Source organism: Streptopelia decaocto, assembly GCF_964273445.1.
Source record: "Streptopelia decaocto genome assembly, chromosome: 3".
In the NCBI taxonomy this organism is placed as follows: domain Eukaryota; kingdom Metazoa; phylum Chordata; class Aves; order Columbiformes; family Columbidae; genus Streptopelia; species Streptopelia decaocto.
In genome coordinates, this window is record NC_138656.1 from 57831499 (window position 1) to 57848484 (window position 16986).

The window sequence follows — 16986 nt, forward strand, 5'->3', positions numbered from 1 at the left end:
TTGAGGGCCTGTGGAGAAATAAAATTTAGCGATTTATGGTTATCCTCTTCATAATGCCCTTATTCTCTGTGGCAAGTCTTCTGCAGTAGAGTCTTGTAGCTGTGACCACATCCCATGAGGACTGGTAGGAGCCAAGCTCTGTGCAAGGTGACCTGCCTATAAGTGCCTTTAATGATGTGTGGGACAGCAGGTAGATGGCAGTGCCACAGACCAATTCCTTCCTGGCTCCAGACCACAGGAGAAGGCTGCCCTGTCAGCATGGGCAAAAGGGATGGGAAAGAAGAGCCAACCTGTGAACAGCACTTTGCTACTGTGTGTTTTGAAGCTGTTTCTGAATAACCAGAACCAGTGAATGGAGAACCTCCCTATGCTTCTGGTAGCTGCCCCCATCCCAGCAGCAGATTAGCCTTTCGATTGCAGTGGAGCTATTTCACAGGTGTTTGTGCTGCTCTTTGTCTGAGCCCCTCTCATGTTGTTCTGACCCGTGACTGTCTCTGTGTCAAGAGGTATGGCCGCCTGTCCCAGGGGGTGTGTGCACTCCTTCTCCATGCTCCCTCCACTACCCCCCAAGTGGCACCACAGAACAATTTAACCAACCCCTAATTGGGGTGCTCGTGGACCACCAAGTCACTGAAACATGGCTAGGTGGCAGGCATGTGCGGGCCGGGGATATGTGGGCTGGGGCTGGACTTTCTCCTGACAGGAGTCTGCTACAGACCATAGGAGGATGAAGGTGAACCACTGACTCAAACCGTATGGAAATGGAGAGCTTGTTGTGTTGTGGTGGTTTACCAAATAATTGCCCTGCAGATTGAGTGCCCGCAAAATTAAATCATTTTGCCTGGTAATTCAGTGGTGGGGTGAAATGTTTATTAGTTGATGGCACTGCTTTGACAGTGACAACATGTAGCCAGCTGTGTCTGAGGGTAGCAAAGGTCAGTATACGTACAGTCACATATGGGTGCCACTAAAGTCCACTGCTCCCTCTGCGAGGCCTAAATTTCTAGAAATTAACACCACAGACAAGTGCCTCTCTCTCAGCTAGACTGGATTCAAACTGCAGAGTAGTGGTTTTTTTCAGAAATAAACCGTTTTCTGGCCGATGGAAATCAGGGTAGGGGACTTGCTACTTAGAAAGCCTGCTGTCAGCGTGGGTGATCTAACCTGGAAAGAAGACTTGTTCATGTCCTTTTAGCATGTGGGCCCATTTACCACTTCTCTCTCCTATCTACACACAGTTCCAATCACAGACAAAAGTCAGTTTATATTGAGCTGTATGTCCACTGGAGGCAGCTGTTTTGTCACAGGACAGAGGTTGCAGAAGGGAGGTTGATGTGCTGGCACTTCTGATTTGTGCCTCATATGCAGATCCCTTGATCTCGGACAGAAGTGATGTACCAGCAGCCTGCCTGGCTTCTTCTAAAACCAGGCAAACTGCAATACCGTAGGACCTGATGAATTTGCCGAAACTAAATGTCTAGCGCTGTTTGAGATGCCCTGGGTAGTCCGGCCTGGCTTCTAGCTACCAGTCCACGAGGGACTCATTTTCCTGTATAATCAATATTACAGCTGTCAGCCTCATGTGGGTGCTTCAGATGTCCTAGGGCACCTCAGAAGGCATAGGATGCTTGTGTATGGCCAGTTGAAACACCTGTCCTTGTAGTGTCTTCCGTGCTGAATATCTCTGAGCTGCTCACTGTCAGTTTTATCCCAGTGATATTGGGGAATGTGTGCAGCCCAAAGCTGGGAGGAAGCTTTTTAGTTTTGTGTTGAAAATCTGAATTTTCTGGAGTAAGGACTACAGTATACCTGTCAACTACTTCTCACCACTGCCCACTGCAAATCGTTCTCTAAAATGCAAGTCTTGTACTTCTGCTTGGTGAAGGCAGCATAGGCTTTAAAGACACGCTTAAGCATGTGGGAAGTTAAAAAACAGGCAGCTCTTTATTTTTCAACATCAGAACTCTTCCAAATTCCAAAGTGCAGAAAATAAATGATGTTTTCTTTAAGTATTATGTTTTATGCTAGGATTGACAATTTAAATCCATGGGGGTTTGGTTATGTTGTGATGGGACACATGGTAAGATAGCAAGTCTGATTTACTAACTTTGTGTGTCACGATCTTGGGACTAGGTCTCTGAGCACTTATAAATGAGGATATGTAAGTTTATCAATACTGAACTTGCAGATGTAATCAGCATACTTGTTATGTTGCCAGGTAATGATGATCTGTATGTACATCGTTGTTGAGTAAATGCTGGGGGGAATGCACAGCATGGTTGCTTTGTCATGCAGGGACAAACAGCGTGTCCTTAAACTAAGACGACAACTTAGGTGCTTACAGTGGCTCACTAGAAGTGTTAATCTCAATCTTCTCAAAATTGAAAATGGCACTACAGCGTGCTCCGAGATTTCAGCAGGTAGCTGAATCTCAGCTCCCTCATCTTGGCAGAGTCACATCTTCTTTCTTGGCAAATTCTCATCAGCAGACCACTGACTCCCCTCTGTCTCATCATGCTCTATATGCACCTTATCCTGCCACTCCTTTACTCCCCTTGAGTCTGTTTCCTCCTCAGTTCTCATTATTTTTTGCCATCCATTTTTCCTGTCGTTGTTACTGCCATTTTCCATACTCCTCTTCCCTTGTTTCTCCCAACCAGCTCCAATTAGTTTGAAAGTATCTTACTAAAAATTGTTGTATTTTGAAAAATGAATATGTTGTCTTTGACCCATTTCAGTTAGCAGCAAAACGCTGTTGTCTTCATCAGGGTCAAGTTTTTACCCTAAATCACGTACATACACCTTCAGACACTGCCTGAAATGTTCAGGACTTGTACAGGACACAAAAAAATGGCATTTGCTGATGTGAGTGATACCGTTATTTGTATGCCCCCTTATAATTACTTACCTTATTATTATTTCTGTTGCTCCAAGTAATCTTATCCACCTACTGGGATCCCACTGTGTTGGAGACTGCTCAGATAGCTACAGAAAACTCGGACTCTGCTCCTATGTACCTATAGTAAAAGTTTAGTCAAAAATCAGCAGATGAAGGAAACAAGATGAACAGAGTTCAGCAGCAAGTTAGAAGTGTCCAGAAGTCTAGAGCAATTAAAATGTCTTGTCCAATATCTAGTTAATGTTCTGCTTGACTCTGCCAGGATGAGGACTCTTAAGATGAATACCAGAAATAGCAGGCTTAAACACAAAATGGCATGCAATGGGGTAAAATACACAGTGCCTGAAAATTCTAGTTTAATAACAAATGTTAAAGAAGATGTGGGATACAGTGAACTGCTCTTTATTAAAATGTGTTACATTAATATTGTCAATTCACATTGTAAAATGAAGAAGAATCATTTATTAAAGAATACAAAATAGATGAATTTACTCTTTTCCTTCACAAATTAACATTCTTCCTTGTTAGACTTCTCTAGATACAGCCTCCTCATTTCCTAAAGAATGAAAAAATATGAATATGATAACTAGCATGAGATTTAGCATGAATAGTGCTAGTTCAGCAAACTGATCTTTCTTTTTTCATTTATTTTATGTAGGTTTCCTCTTCCTGATCTGTAAACATGTCCACAGACCTGCTATGTAAGTACTTTTCCATCATCCCACACTGATTTTTTTTTTTTTTTTGTGTGTGTGTACCATATGTTTTTATCAGATTCCCAGATGTGGTCATGATTGATGTCTTTTATCTTAAGTATAAAGTCTGCTTTTACATTTGCATTCCTTCTGAGACATCTGTGGAACAATATTACCATTATAATCAACGGGATTATTCTTGGAATAGGGCATGACTTAATATGAGTAAAATTGTAAAAATCTGGTCCATGTATAAGAACAGACTGGTTCATTGAGACTTAAAAAATTACAATTCTATCTAAAATGTTTTATCTATCTTTGGCACAAATACCATCCCAGATTACTAGTGAGTGATGTGTTTGGGTTTTCTTAATCACTTTGTGAATTTTTGACTCCTGTGTTTCCGAGGCAGCATTATCCAAGTCACATCCAAATCTCATTCCTCATCACTGTTATTGGGGACAGAAATCTTTGCAGGGCCCATTGCGATAGGACAAGGGGTAAAGGCTTTAAACTAAAAGAGGGGAGATTCAGGCTAGACATGAGGGAGAAATTTTTTTACAATGAAGATGATGAAACACTGGCACAGGTTGCCCAGAGAGGTGGTAAATGCCCCATCCCTGGAAACACTCAAGTCCAGGCTGGACAGGGCTCGGAGCAACCTGATCTAGTTGAAGATGTCCCTGCTCATTGCAGGGCGTTGGACTAGATGGCCTTTGAAGGTCTTTTCCAACCAAAACCGTTCTATGGTTATCCCTCTTTCTTTTTCAACAGCAAAGAATATACGAGCAGCATATCCTTATGCTTTGCTGTTGTAACTACCACAAAAAAATACCGCTCAGGTCTCCCCGGTACTTGCACTCTCTCACTCCGGCCTAAGCTATCTGCAGCATTAAGTACATTTTCTATACTTACTGATCTGATCTACATGCTTTCTTTTGGAGTCCTTTCAGCGCCTCAGCTGCCATTTTTTATTATTGCTTCTGAGGGCTGCCCAACTGCACACTGTGCAGTGTAAGAGAGGGGAATTTATCAGTCTCCAATACTTCCTCAGAGGAACAAAGGAAACAAATTTTTTTTGGTCAATAAATGTAATCAGTTAATAAATATAAAAACATCAGTGGCTGACTGGCAGATAGCAGCTATCTGTGGAGGTGATATCTGTACTTCAAGTTATTTGTGAAGGTGCATTTTTTGAGCTTTATCTGCAAACTGGCAATTTTAGGGCATGCTTAAGCACCATTTAGATACAGGGAGAACTCTAAAAGATTCATGATGAATGTAATATACCTGACTGTATTGTATAAAACAGGCAAAACTTCTGTTATGAGTGAAACATTAAAGGAGAAAGGGCAGAGTAATTGTACAGTCAAAATTCCTTCAGACTCCTCAGCTCAGATATTTAAGCTAGTTTCACTGTTCTAGCTAATTTGTGCTGTGCCGGTTTCATTTTTATCTCTTCAGCTCAGCATCAGCACCTCTTCTCACACTTTCCCTAATGATCAATGTCAATGGGTTAGAGAAGTTGTCGCCTGAGAGGCTGAAGGAGTTGAGTGTGTTCACCATGAAGAAGAGAAGTCTTGGGTGGGTCTAGCCATGGTCTTCCAGTACAAAAATGGTGGTTATGGCGAAGGAGGTGAAAGCACTCTTTCCCAAACATGCACTGTGACAGGACAAGAGGTGATGACCACAAGTTGCTTCAGGGCAGATGCCCCTGGATATCTGGGACATTTTCAGTGTGGGATCAGTCAAACTTTGGAATAGGCTGGCCAGGAAGTGGTAGAATTTTCCACACTGGAAATATTTGACATATGGCTAGACAGGGTCCTTCGTAATGCTAATCTAAGGCCTTGCTTTCAACAGGAGGCTGGGCTATTTGATCTCCACAGGTCTCTTGCAACTTAGATAATTCTGCAGTTCTGTATTCACTTGTGTCCTCAGCTATCTTCTGTGCGGTGATCAGTCATCCCTACTATCTGTCCCTGGTCTTCTCCACATTCTACTGTTTGTGCTGTGGTAGGTCCTGTGTTACTTGACTATGCTAGAGGGGATAGACATTTGTCTTCTCACTTGGAGACATATGAGTAGTGTTGAGGCAGTACCAGCGCTCAGGGGACTTTCCAGGTTCCAGCTGGTGGGACTACACATGCACGTGGAGTTTGTGACAGCCAGGTAGCGCCTTGGAAAAATGTCAGTGCACAGGTGAATGCTAAAGTGGCAAACTGTACAGATGTGAAATGGCTCTAGATCTTTATGTCTGTTTTTATGTAAATAAATAGTACAGAGCAAGCCCATGAGCTTAGTACTGGCCTGTGCTAACAAGCAACACCAAGGTATGTTTTGGGGATAACATCTACCAGGCCCTGTTCCAGGTAAGGAATTTGGATGTAATCAAACTGTTTGTGGGGGGAAAGGGAAGGAAGTGAGGAGTGTTTAGACATGTGGAGCTGATGCCAGGTGGTCTCAGCACCAGGGAACAGTCTCTGGTTCTTACTATTTAGCAGTAGACGCGTAGCCTAAACACCCATTCCCTAAGCCTGACCACAGCATCATCTGTCAGTAAACCTTGGTTCAGTACAAGGTCACATTCTAGGATTATTTATCTTGTTCCAGGTCATGTTAATGAAGACTAGATGTATAATTAAAAAGGAAAAAAAATCTAACCAAACTACAACAAAACCACTTGGATTCCTAGGAAAAAAAAAACACTGCACTCTGGGGCAAATTGCACAAAGAAAATGTCATGGCTGCACAATACAAGGGCTGCTGCAGCTCGACCTCAAACTCCAGCAGCTAAGTCTTGAAGTGTGTGGAAATAAAGCAAAAAGGCCAACATCCCAGTGAAGTTTCAGCATGATGAAGCTGAAGTAGCAAGTGTGTCTCTGTTTTAGGTGGAGAAGCTAAGGAAAAAAAAAGAGAAAGAAGTTTATAAAATGTCTGGCTGCCGCTGAGGCTCGGCCGGTCGGGGAAGCAACAGACTTCCCTTGGAGCTTGTTTTTCTTTTTATCCTTGGATGAACTAGTGTGCAGTACATTATGCTGCCTGAATGTAGGGGTTTGTCACGGTTAGCGCCGGGGGCTGTCCCGGGAACGTAGGAAGTCGATGGGGGTGAATGGAGCATGCGGTGGTCGGTGGGGCTCGAGCCCGCGCTTCGGGAAACCTGTCGCTGCTCCTCTCGGCCGGACTGGCCAAAGCCAGGCAGGAAAGGAGGTGGGTCTTTGATCTCTTTGTTGTAGCTGCTCCCTGGGAATTTGCTGAAATCAATGCCCTGTTTTTCCTGGAGAAATGAATGGCTATGCCTAACTAGCTTTGTGAAGTGCCGGGGAATTCACCACTTCTGTTTATTGACAGCTGAAAAGGGGCACATGGTGCTGAATGGGTCCTCTTGGGGAAACAAAACAGAGCAGAGGAGTTAGACTTAGTTGAACACGAGCATTTGGAAAAGTCTGCCGAAGGAGGATGGCACAGTTCCTGCCACCTTGTACTAGCATAGCCTGATTTTTTACTAAAAATGCCATTTTAAATAAGGTAAGAATTGTTTTGATTTCCCATATGTAGTGCAATTATGAAATGTTTGCATTTGTGTTCTTGAGTGCAAAAACAATGTTCGAATTGTATTCTGTAATGGGAAACACCTAAGTGACTCTTGTGATGTTTCTCGCCTCTTGTGAATGTTCATTTGTTATTTATCTAACAAATGTGAAAAGGTATAGGAAATAATTTGGTATTTGGGTGTTGCAGTCAGGTCTGGAACATCAGTAATTTATGAAGTTCTTTATGTCTTTGAGAATCAGCTGAATTGCATCAGATGATTTCTTGTCTGGTACAAATCACTGTGTTAATACTTATACAGAAGACAGTGGCTAACAAGCGGGCCTGTCTGGCAGAGAATCTGGGAATCTAAAAGCCATTGAAATGTAAGGATGTATTTCCAAACCTCTCTTCCTATGCATGGACTCAAGGCAAGAGATTGGCTTACCACTATGCTTGCTGGTTTTAAATGTACAGTTTTTTTGTAAAGACAGCAAAGAATAGCAAGAGGAGGATGATAATGAAGAAGCAGTGTTTTCTTCATGCAAGTCCAGAACAGTTTATCAGACCAAAGGAATTTGGTGTGTAATTCATATGTAAATCTTCTGCTGAAAACAGGATAACAAATCACCAGAGTTTCTATATTAGTTTCTGTGGTGACTGAAGAGAAAGGTTTCTGAACTCATATACCTACAGCTTTCAGGTGTGGCCAGCTTTATCACTGCAGGAAAAAAAAATTAAGCAATGTAATTTCTTCCTTTGTCAGTTTAAGTGTACAGGCAAGCTCCAAATGGAATAATCTCCATTTTGCAAGTAGGAATTGCTGGTGTTTTGTAGCGAGCATGCTTCAAAGTGCCTGTGTGTGTGTGCAGCTGTTTGAAAACTTATGAGTAATCTACTAATTTGAGGGGAAGTACTTGGGAAGTTTCACGTCTTATCAGAGTAGTTTGTGTTCCTCAGTCTGGCGTTTCTGCTTTGAGTGACTTTGAGCTAGTAATCTTACTAGTTTTGTCTCATTTTGCTCTTCTCTGCAGCAGATAACTTATCTGTTTTTCTTGGAAGCATTGGGACTACATATGTACCTTCTTAATACTTTGCAATCCTGAAAATAAAAATACATTGCCTAACTGCAGAGTGTCAGTGTTGTTTCTTTGAGTGTCTGTCTTTTAAATTTCCAATATTTTCAGAGGGAAAAGCAAAAAAACAAGCAAATGCATTCATAATTTTGACAAAGAGGTAAAAGTATTCAGCTCAAGCAGGCTGGTATTGATGTTTGTGAGGTGTATTGTCATAATGGTTATCCAAGTGTATCAAGAATGCTTTATGACTTCACATAAGTGTATTTATAAATGCTAGACATTGGAAGCCACTAAAATTTAAAGCTAATTTAAAGTTAACATTTAAGCTGGAAAGGAGGTATATTTGATGGTCATTTTAATGCTATAGTCTAGATATGTAATGAAAATGTTGACTGGTGAAGGTTTCTGGATAGTTGTGATGGTGTAAATAGAAAAGAATTATGGTCATGAAAAGCTCAATTGATCAGAGCTTTTTTAGTATAATGGAGAAGAAAGTAGATGCCTCCTGAGTGATATGGAGGGTGGCATTTGTTCCCTCTTACTGGGGCAAAAAGCCAAGGCAGAGTGTCTCATGTTGAACTCACTGGGCTGTGTTTAGGCAGAGGGGTGTAGGGAAGTACATGGGGATGTTTTGGCAAGACAGTTGTCCCTTTGTTTCTTCTAACATCATGGATCTTTAGAAAATATGAGTATTGTTGGCAATATTGAAGGGGAACGGGTAGAAAATAATTGATTTGCAACCAATAGAGTAAGATATACCAAATACGAAGTGGAATATGTGATCATACACATCTCTAAGTAAATATGCATATTAAATGACCAGGGTTATACAAATACATATCTGAGAAATGGTGCATTCCTCCAAGGTGATACCTTTACCATCTGTTCATCTTATTCTTCAAGCTAGTAAAGTATGAAAACTGGAACAAATTATTTGCCGTTTTGCTTTGCAAGGTTGCTGCTTAAATTCTAGTAATAGAGACTACTGTTATTTTTATGTTTGTCACTTTTGGAAATAGTTTAGAGAAAGTACAAGTTAATCCAAAACAAATGTAGAAAAAGTGTTTGGATTTTATTTAGTCTCAAACTGAGATGACTGTCAACAGGAGAATAAATAGGGCTTTGTGGAGCTACATTACAATTGAAGTAGAGAGTACTTCATCCGCAGAAAAAATCTGCAGTTTTTTCTAAACCCACAAGTTGTTGCAACTCTCAGTTGTAATTGTCCAATAATACTCTATAATAACATACTTTGTAATTATCTAATTTAGAGAAGTAGATTTAAGGCTGTCTTTATGCCTGAGGAGAATAGTTATTGTAAGGGAAATGCTGCCTAATCTGTTGCTGCCAATTTTATTATCCTTACTTATCAGTTTGTTAAAGAAGCTCAGGTGGACATAATTTCTTTAGTGGTTCCCATTGAAAGCCTTCTCAGGAAAGACAGAACAAGTAAATGGAAATACATATACAGCACTTGCATGTGTGAGTATTTTTTCACAAAAATACATTTTTGTGTCTGTTCAGCAGCAGAGCTTCCCAATGTCTGGTTTTCTCTTTAAAGATATAATTTCATGCCTTAAAAGAGGAAGACAATTTAACAGGCTCGTAAAGGCTAAGGATGAGATTCTCCTACCCATTTTGTTCCCACAGAAGCTGGGAATCAAGCATCCTTTTCATGTTGGAAATTAGGCAAGCAATAACAGAAGTCATTGGCTGCGTCCTCTGTTTTGAAGGTGCTGCACAGTAAGAGCTAAAGCTGTTCTGCTAAGCTGTTAATGACCCTTCATTTACAAAAGATGATACTTTTGAAAGAAGACGCCTACATTTCTGTATTTTAAACATATGCTTTAGGATTCATTAGTCAAAACAAAAACAACCCACAAAACAATAACAAAAATACCTTTTTTTGTTATCTGGGAGGAATTGGAACACCACTAGGAAGTTTAGACAGTTCACTGAGGAAGTTAACTGATTTTCCAGTTTTATTCAGACATAGTTTCCACTGAATACAATATGGATTGGGAGTGTTCTTTCAAGACTGACCTCCCAAGTTCTCAGCCCCCACCAGTCCTAAGTGTCCATGTATTCCCTTCTCCACACGGACTTCCTCCTTTCATGATGTGGCTACTCACACATCAGTAGAGCTGAGTGTATGAACTTATACCTGCAGAAGTGGGTCCCATGGTTTTTCCACAGTGCTCTTATTTCTAGTAGCTGTAGCTTGCCTCATTTGGTTATAACTGCCTCTGAAGGCCTCAAGTTCTCCAGCCACAGGATGAGTACAGCGTCTCTTTGCTCTGTCACACCAGGCTTCCTTGATGTGTCCCATAGTAAACTACTGTTTCCTTCTCTAAAGCATGTCTACCTGCCTGGTTCTTTTCACCAGTAAGATGCTAGAAGTATATCCCAGCTGCCAGCATCTTTGCTGGGAAAGTTCCTGCAAGTCCATGTTGAAAGTTGTGTCACAAGTGGAAGAACAGTAATTGATTTGGGCTTGTTTGCCAAGGAGGGATGGCTTTTGGCACCAAGCCCTCCACTGGTCTCATCCACATGACATCTGGACTTGGTGACCAGTGACAACCAAGTCCAGTGAAGGAGAGAGAGACCCAATCTAAAGTTCCCTTTTAAGGGAATGTTGCAAGGGTTGGAAATATTTCAGCTAATTAATACTAAGCGTTAGTCATTAGAATTGCTGCACTTCGTTTATCAGAATTGAAACTGTGGTGTTGACTTGCCATGAATAAAGCTGTCAACTGTATTAATGCCCTTGATTAGGGTGTCCGTGTGCGTGTATGTGTATTTATACATACGTACATTTAGCAAGACATAAGTGCTTGGGGTGGGTTTTTTTTTGCTAGAACAAAGACAGAAGATTCAGCATTAACATTATCCACTAAAAGGATAGGGACTAAAATAAATCAACTGGCCTGCCAAAAATCTTCCCAAAAGAAAAGTGCTTGAGACCGATTACAGCTACTTGTGCTGTGGGAGGTGTAGGTTAGGGGGATCCAAAATGTGGCCCAGGAGCCACAGGGTGCTTAGGAGCAGTTTGATCATGACTCTCTTGATGCCTGTCTGTATTTCTGTGGACAGGGGGATTTTAGGTTTGCCATCTGCAGTATTGGAACAGTGCAGTTTGGGCAGTATAAGTGAAGACCTAAAGCAAGAAGGTGTCACAGCCGGGAGCTGCAGCCTTGCACTGGGACCAGCTGCTGCTGGGGGAGATGGGCAGGGGACAACAGGAGGGCTCGGCTCTCAGAAGGCTTTTGCTGGGCATTCCGTAGGACCAGGCTTGCTGACTGAGCCTGTTTCTCATAAAAAATAGCAGTTGTTTCTATGAATTTGCTGTTAACCTCCTTCCCTGTTTCTGGATCTAATTTTATATGACTTCATACCAGGCCAGTGGAGGGAGAGAAGGGGGAAAAAAAAACCTCTGAAAAATCCAACTGCATTTTTCAATTTGATTGTTTGAAATGTATTCAGCTTTCAGCAATGAGAGAAGTCTCTTTGTTCGCGCTGATTAGAAGCTATTACATGTAAACCATGGGAAGTGACTTCACTTGAACTGTGCTCCGTATGTATATGGGTTCTGATAGCAACCAAACCCCATGTGGTGTACTACAAATGTGACATGTACATTTTAGTCCCAAGAATAATCAGAAAAAGATTATTTTTTTAAATTAGCTTCAAATCAATCAGTTCTTTGATCTCAAGTCATTTTTAGATGGATGAACCTACCAAGAACTTTGATAAAGAGGTTGCTCAGACTGCAGAGTGAAGTTAAACTTGATAAACACACCTACATAGTTTCCCTGCTGTTTGGTCTGTTGGTTTGTTTCGTTTTTTTTTTGTTTAAGTTTGCAGTAAAGCCCTATAAGTCACTGCCCTTTCACGTGTTCAAACAGTGAAGGTAATTTTTTTTTCTTCCAGGCTGTGAAGTTTGTAAGATACAGCAGAGCCCCGATATCCTTCTGCTGCACAGGCTTCAGGGAACCTGCTGCAGCTGCTGTATGCAGTCACACTGCTGAATTTCGCAGCCTGTCTGTGCTCCTTGAGGCTTCTCTAACTGTTTTGATCCTGAGATTTGCTAGATGAAGGAGCATGGTAGAAAGCCTCGTTGGAGTTGGTGGGAGGATGACTTCTTAGGGGTGGCTGGTTAAATTCCTTCTGCCTAAGCCTGTCATAGCACTTCATGATCACCAGGTGAAAAACTTACTGTTCCCAGATGTGCTTGACTGTCATCATGATTACTCACTATTAGGAACTAGTAACACAGTCATTGTTATCATCTATATGTTTGTATAACAAATAGTTTCCAAGTTTTGAAAAGTTTACATACTTAAACTCATGTCTGCCAGGAAGATGCATGAGTGCTGTGCATTAGAAGATTTCTTTACACTGTGATAAGTGCTGAGCCTCCCTTCTGGTGGCATCCTTCCATGAGAACAGCTGTCCTGGGCAGGATCATACTTCTGCAAGGCAGGAGTGAGTGCCTTGACGAATATCTCTCACTACTGGAGACCCCAGGATGTACCTTCCTCCTTCCAAATCTTTCCTCTTGGGGGCGAAGGCAGGGGCACGGGGAGGATGGAGGTGAGGTGAGGGAAGGTGTCGCTGCAGATCAGCTTCTGGGTCAGGATGCTCACCTGCAGCACTGGGTCCCAGGTTTAGGGAATTAACTCGAGCTGCTGGTCTGACTGAATGAATGGGGTGACAGCAAGGTATGCTTGCTCTGTTATTTCTCCGTTTCTGTCTCCAAATACAGTAACTCAGTTTTTAAGTTTTACATTTTAGTAGAGTGAGGTGTATAATGTGTTCAATGTTAAGAATGATTGCTGGGATGTTTGCAGAGCACCTTCCGTGGGTGGAGAGAGGAAGCCTCCAAAAAGGTGTTGGTGTTCACTCACAGGGTACTGCTTACCCCTGTGCAGGACCAGGACTCCTCCTCCCCCTCCACTAGCATCTCAGGGGCTCTGGTCCATTTGCCTGTTGGCCCAGGAAGGGCACTCTGCAGCACAAGGCCTCAGAAGGGAGCTGGTATGGCCCCAGCAGCGTGTCCCACCATGCCTGTGCTGGTGCCACCACGCAGACTGTGAAGCTTCAGGGTCTCCATGTGTCAAAGATGTGGGAACTCACTGCTTAAAATCTATTGAAAGTTTCCCTCTCAAGCACTTAGACACTTAGGAGTGAATCTCCTCCCTGCCTTCTTTTTTTTTTTTGGAGGGTGCTATTTTGGGTATGGGGTTATGGAAAATAAAATATATACTTCCCAAATAATGTGCTTTGTGGAACATGAATGTGCAAGTTTTCTGTCTTTGCTCAGAGTGTGAAGTTGGCCCAGAGTGTAGTTTCCTGATTTGTTTATTTTTTCTTCTTCTTCTTTATTTTTTTTTTCCATGCAGAGCTGAGCAGTTGTAACTCTCTGCTAATACAAGGTTTTGTTGTATAAGACAAAAGAGACATGAAAAGGAGACACTGAAGAAATGTTCACTTGTTTTTGCAATGGACTAGGGATCAGTTATTACAATTAAAAAGTGAAAGTCAGGCAGTAAAAAATTTAGCATGACAAAATATCAGAAGTTAACGGGATTTGAAGAAAACTAATATGAATTCTGGTAATTATAATGAGTTGTATTTTACTATAACTGAAATAGGATGAATTATTAATCAGTTAAGAGCTTCAGCTCTTTTGTAAATGCACTTTGCACATCAAGCTTAAGACATGTAAGGCTTCTTTCGTAAACGTCTTTTACAGAGGAAATGTGTGGCAGTGACCCACAATAATGGGAAAATAACTTGGGATTAACTGTTTGCTAATTGAGTACTTTGAATTTTTGCCAAATAAATTATGTCGTGGAACAAGGTTTTCAAGCTTTTCCAGCAAGGAGTGCTGCAGAACAAACCACAGGGCAGGAAAACCTCGTGTACCTTTGTGTAAGAAGAACCAAGACGGGTATACTGCACGCACAGTGTTATCTTAGAAAACGTCCACAAGGTATTTATGCAACGTTCCTCTACATGAGAGCTGAACAAGGCTAACGGAGCAGTACAGTTTTACCCTGGGATAAATTACTGTTGTTTGCTATGCAAATCTTATGATTGTAATTAGGCTAGGATTTGGACTGCTGTGTACACTGATCTTTGTTCTCTCTGTACACAGGAGCTAATTCTAATGCTGCAAAACAGCACAGCGAATGACAAGCACTGCTCAGCCCAGTGACTGTTTCTCGTGGGCATCTTTGCTCCAAGTGGACATTTTAAAAAGAATGATTTACCTCTGCCTTCACAGGCATGTAAATCATACTGCGGGCAGCTGATGGGCCACTGAGTGTTCAAATACTGTAAAATCTTACTTGAGAGTAGAGAAAGCAGGAAGGACTGCCTGATAGGCATCTGGCTTTTAGCTGACTGGTTTTAAAAAGTGGGGTTCTGCCACTGATTGGTTAAGGAGCTGGTGGTATGTTCGAGCTATCACAACAGTGATTGCAGTTCCCAGTATGGCTGTGTATAGCTCCCGTTATCTCTGCAGCCGAACGGACTTTGTGTAACCACAGGCCGTGGCTCCTTGCCCACGCTAATGAGCTCTCCCTGAGGCTGGGCTTATGCCTCTGGGGGTGGCACGGTGCTACTGTTTTGGAAACCTGAGTTTGTTAACTGTGCTTGACTCCAGCTTACCCAAGCTGCTGCGCCAGCTTGGCTACTGCTGGCCGCAGGAGCTGATCCCCGTGCAGCGTGGCCAGCCCCAGAGCCATCTGGAGGACAAGGCAAGGTGGCTGCTGAGGCTGCTGTCTGCAGCCAAGGAGAGCTGCCACCTAGACCTGGACTGAGGGGAAGCACCAGCATGGTGAGGATGGTACAGGTGAGCCACACTCAGCCCATTCTTCTCCCGGGGAGTGGGGCTGTCAGTGTTTCGGTCAGCCCGTGTGGTAGGAGTGCATCCTGCAGGCAGTGGGGATCACGTTGGTGACCCAAAGAGCAGGGTAACCGACCGTGCCTCCCTGTGGCTGGGCAGAAGTGGGAGCAGGTGCATTCAGGCACAGGGGTACCAGGCTGGGGGTGCACAGGAGATGTACCCTTCTCTTAGCCCATTCAGTGGCAGTTCGCAGGGCACGAGCACCTTGTCCCTGGTATGAGGTGGTGGCTGCACACCTGCAACGTGATGGGAGGCTGCACCTGTGCTGGGCTCTTCTGTACGCATGCCCCCCTGCTGCTGCAGTGGAGTTGAGCAAAACAAAAATCTACCAACTACAAGATCTATTAGCTTGTGGAGTTTTATATACAGGTAGATTAAAAAGGCATTATTTGGAACTTTTTCAGAATCGTTGCACAGGCATAGAGAAAGAATGAAGAAATACCCTATAGAGGACAACATAGCACTGCTGCTCTAAAGAGATAGTAAATGGCACCATCTGCTTTTTAACAGCTTGTAGTTCCTGTGAATCTCATTTATTTCTTCTTATTGCCTGCTCGTCTAAATCTCAGTAAAGCAGAGTAACAGTTTTACTTTGTCTTGCATGCTTGCATATTATCAAGTATTCCTGTACACATGACATCAAATCTGTTAATTTTGTATGTGTACAATTTAGGGAGCAAGAAAACTGTAAAAGCATCAAGTGAGGCACTAGAGTGCTTAACAAAAAGTAGAAAAAATCTTCTTCACAGGAAGTGATTTTTTTAACCAAGTGTATTTAATTGTTTCCATAGCTGGATGCTCCATGTTTCAGAACAGGTTAGAGTGTGTTCTGAGGCTGTTGTTGAAAAGAATTACATTTTACTTAAGCAGTCAAGTTAAAAGGGGGCATAAAATCTGTGTGAGCTTTTCAAATTGGTGCCGTGCTGCAGCTATGATAATGCATGCATTCCTTCGTCAATGGCATCTGTAATTCAGCATTGAAATACAAAGGATCATGACTTGGTCTGCAATTATCTCTGAGGAAGAACGTGAACTTGATGGTTTTGCGCTATTAGTTTCAGGGCAAGAAATTACAAAGACCCACATTTCCCAGAGTAGTCCTTAAAGTTTTAATATATGTAGTGGTTCAGTCCTGTGCTTCTGGTACACCACTTTTTAGTGTGCCAGTTTTTAGTGTGCAATAAATTCAGTGTACTAACAGGCTGGCGTAGGGTTAGAAATACCACGTAGTGAATGTAATTACGGGATGCCTGTTAAAGAATTAAATCACCTCGTTATTCTCTTATGCCTTGTGCTGAAACAGAAAATCCTAGAACAAGCCTTGGGCAGCTCCAGATATTTCAAGGTGCTGCTCAGCAATGCCAGGTCAGAATCCCAAGCTGTGCTAGCAAGGTGCTTACAAGCCACTTCTAGCTCTGCAGCTCATTTGGTTCAGTGCTGGCTGACAGCCTTGTCATGCCAGTGAGCTGTGCCACTTGGGGAGCTGTTTCTGGGACCCCTGAGCTTGCTGGCACACTCAGCACCTGTTCGCGTGCAAAGCCGTCCCTGATTCTGGAGGAGTGCCTCCCTAGCACCCACACCACATGTATCATTTCAGACTTTATGTCGCGGATGCAGAGGACCAAGGTGGGTTAGCTAACGGGGCACTAGTGCCGAATGTGGAGGCTGATTTAAGGGGGAACCTTTTTCCCTGGTTTCCCTTTCCAGCCTTCGCACGAGCTGCCCACCCTGGGGCCTCCGTGGCGGGCACTGCCCTGGGACGGCTGGAAGGTTTGCTCAGGAGCTCAGTAGTGATGAATCACAGAGGCATGGCATGGATTGATAAGGTCGTGTACTTTCTGATTAGATACATCCTTCCTCTAACAGTGG

General features: G+C 42.7%; 1 protein-coding gene across 7 annotated transcripts in view; it reads left to right on the top strand.

Annotated features, from left to right (window-relative positions):
• Positions 1 to 16986, top strand: part of PLAGL1 (PLAG1 like zinc finger 1) — a 52214-nt gene that overhangs the window by 17309 nt on the left and 17919 nt on the right. For 4 of the 7 annotated variants that reach the window (XM_082048629.1, XM_082048632.1, XM_082048630.1 and 1 more), the window contains one exon: positions 3558 to 3600. In XM_082048629.1, the coding sequence (XP_081904755.1) occupies positions 3582 to 3600 (19 nt within the window). In that variant the 5' untranslated portion in view covers positions 3558 to 3581. Of the gene's footprint in view, positions 1 to 3557; positions 3601 to 5535; positions 5611 to 16986 lie in introns of all 7 variants that reach the window. The other 3 variants (XM_082048628.1, XM_082048626.1, XM_082048627.1) reach the window with 1 other exon arrangement.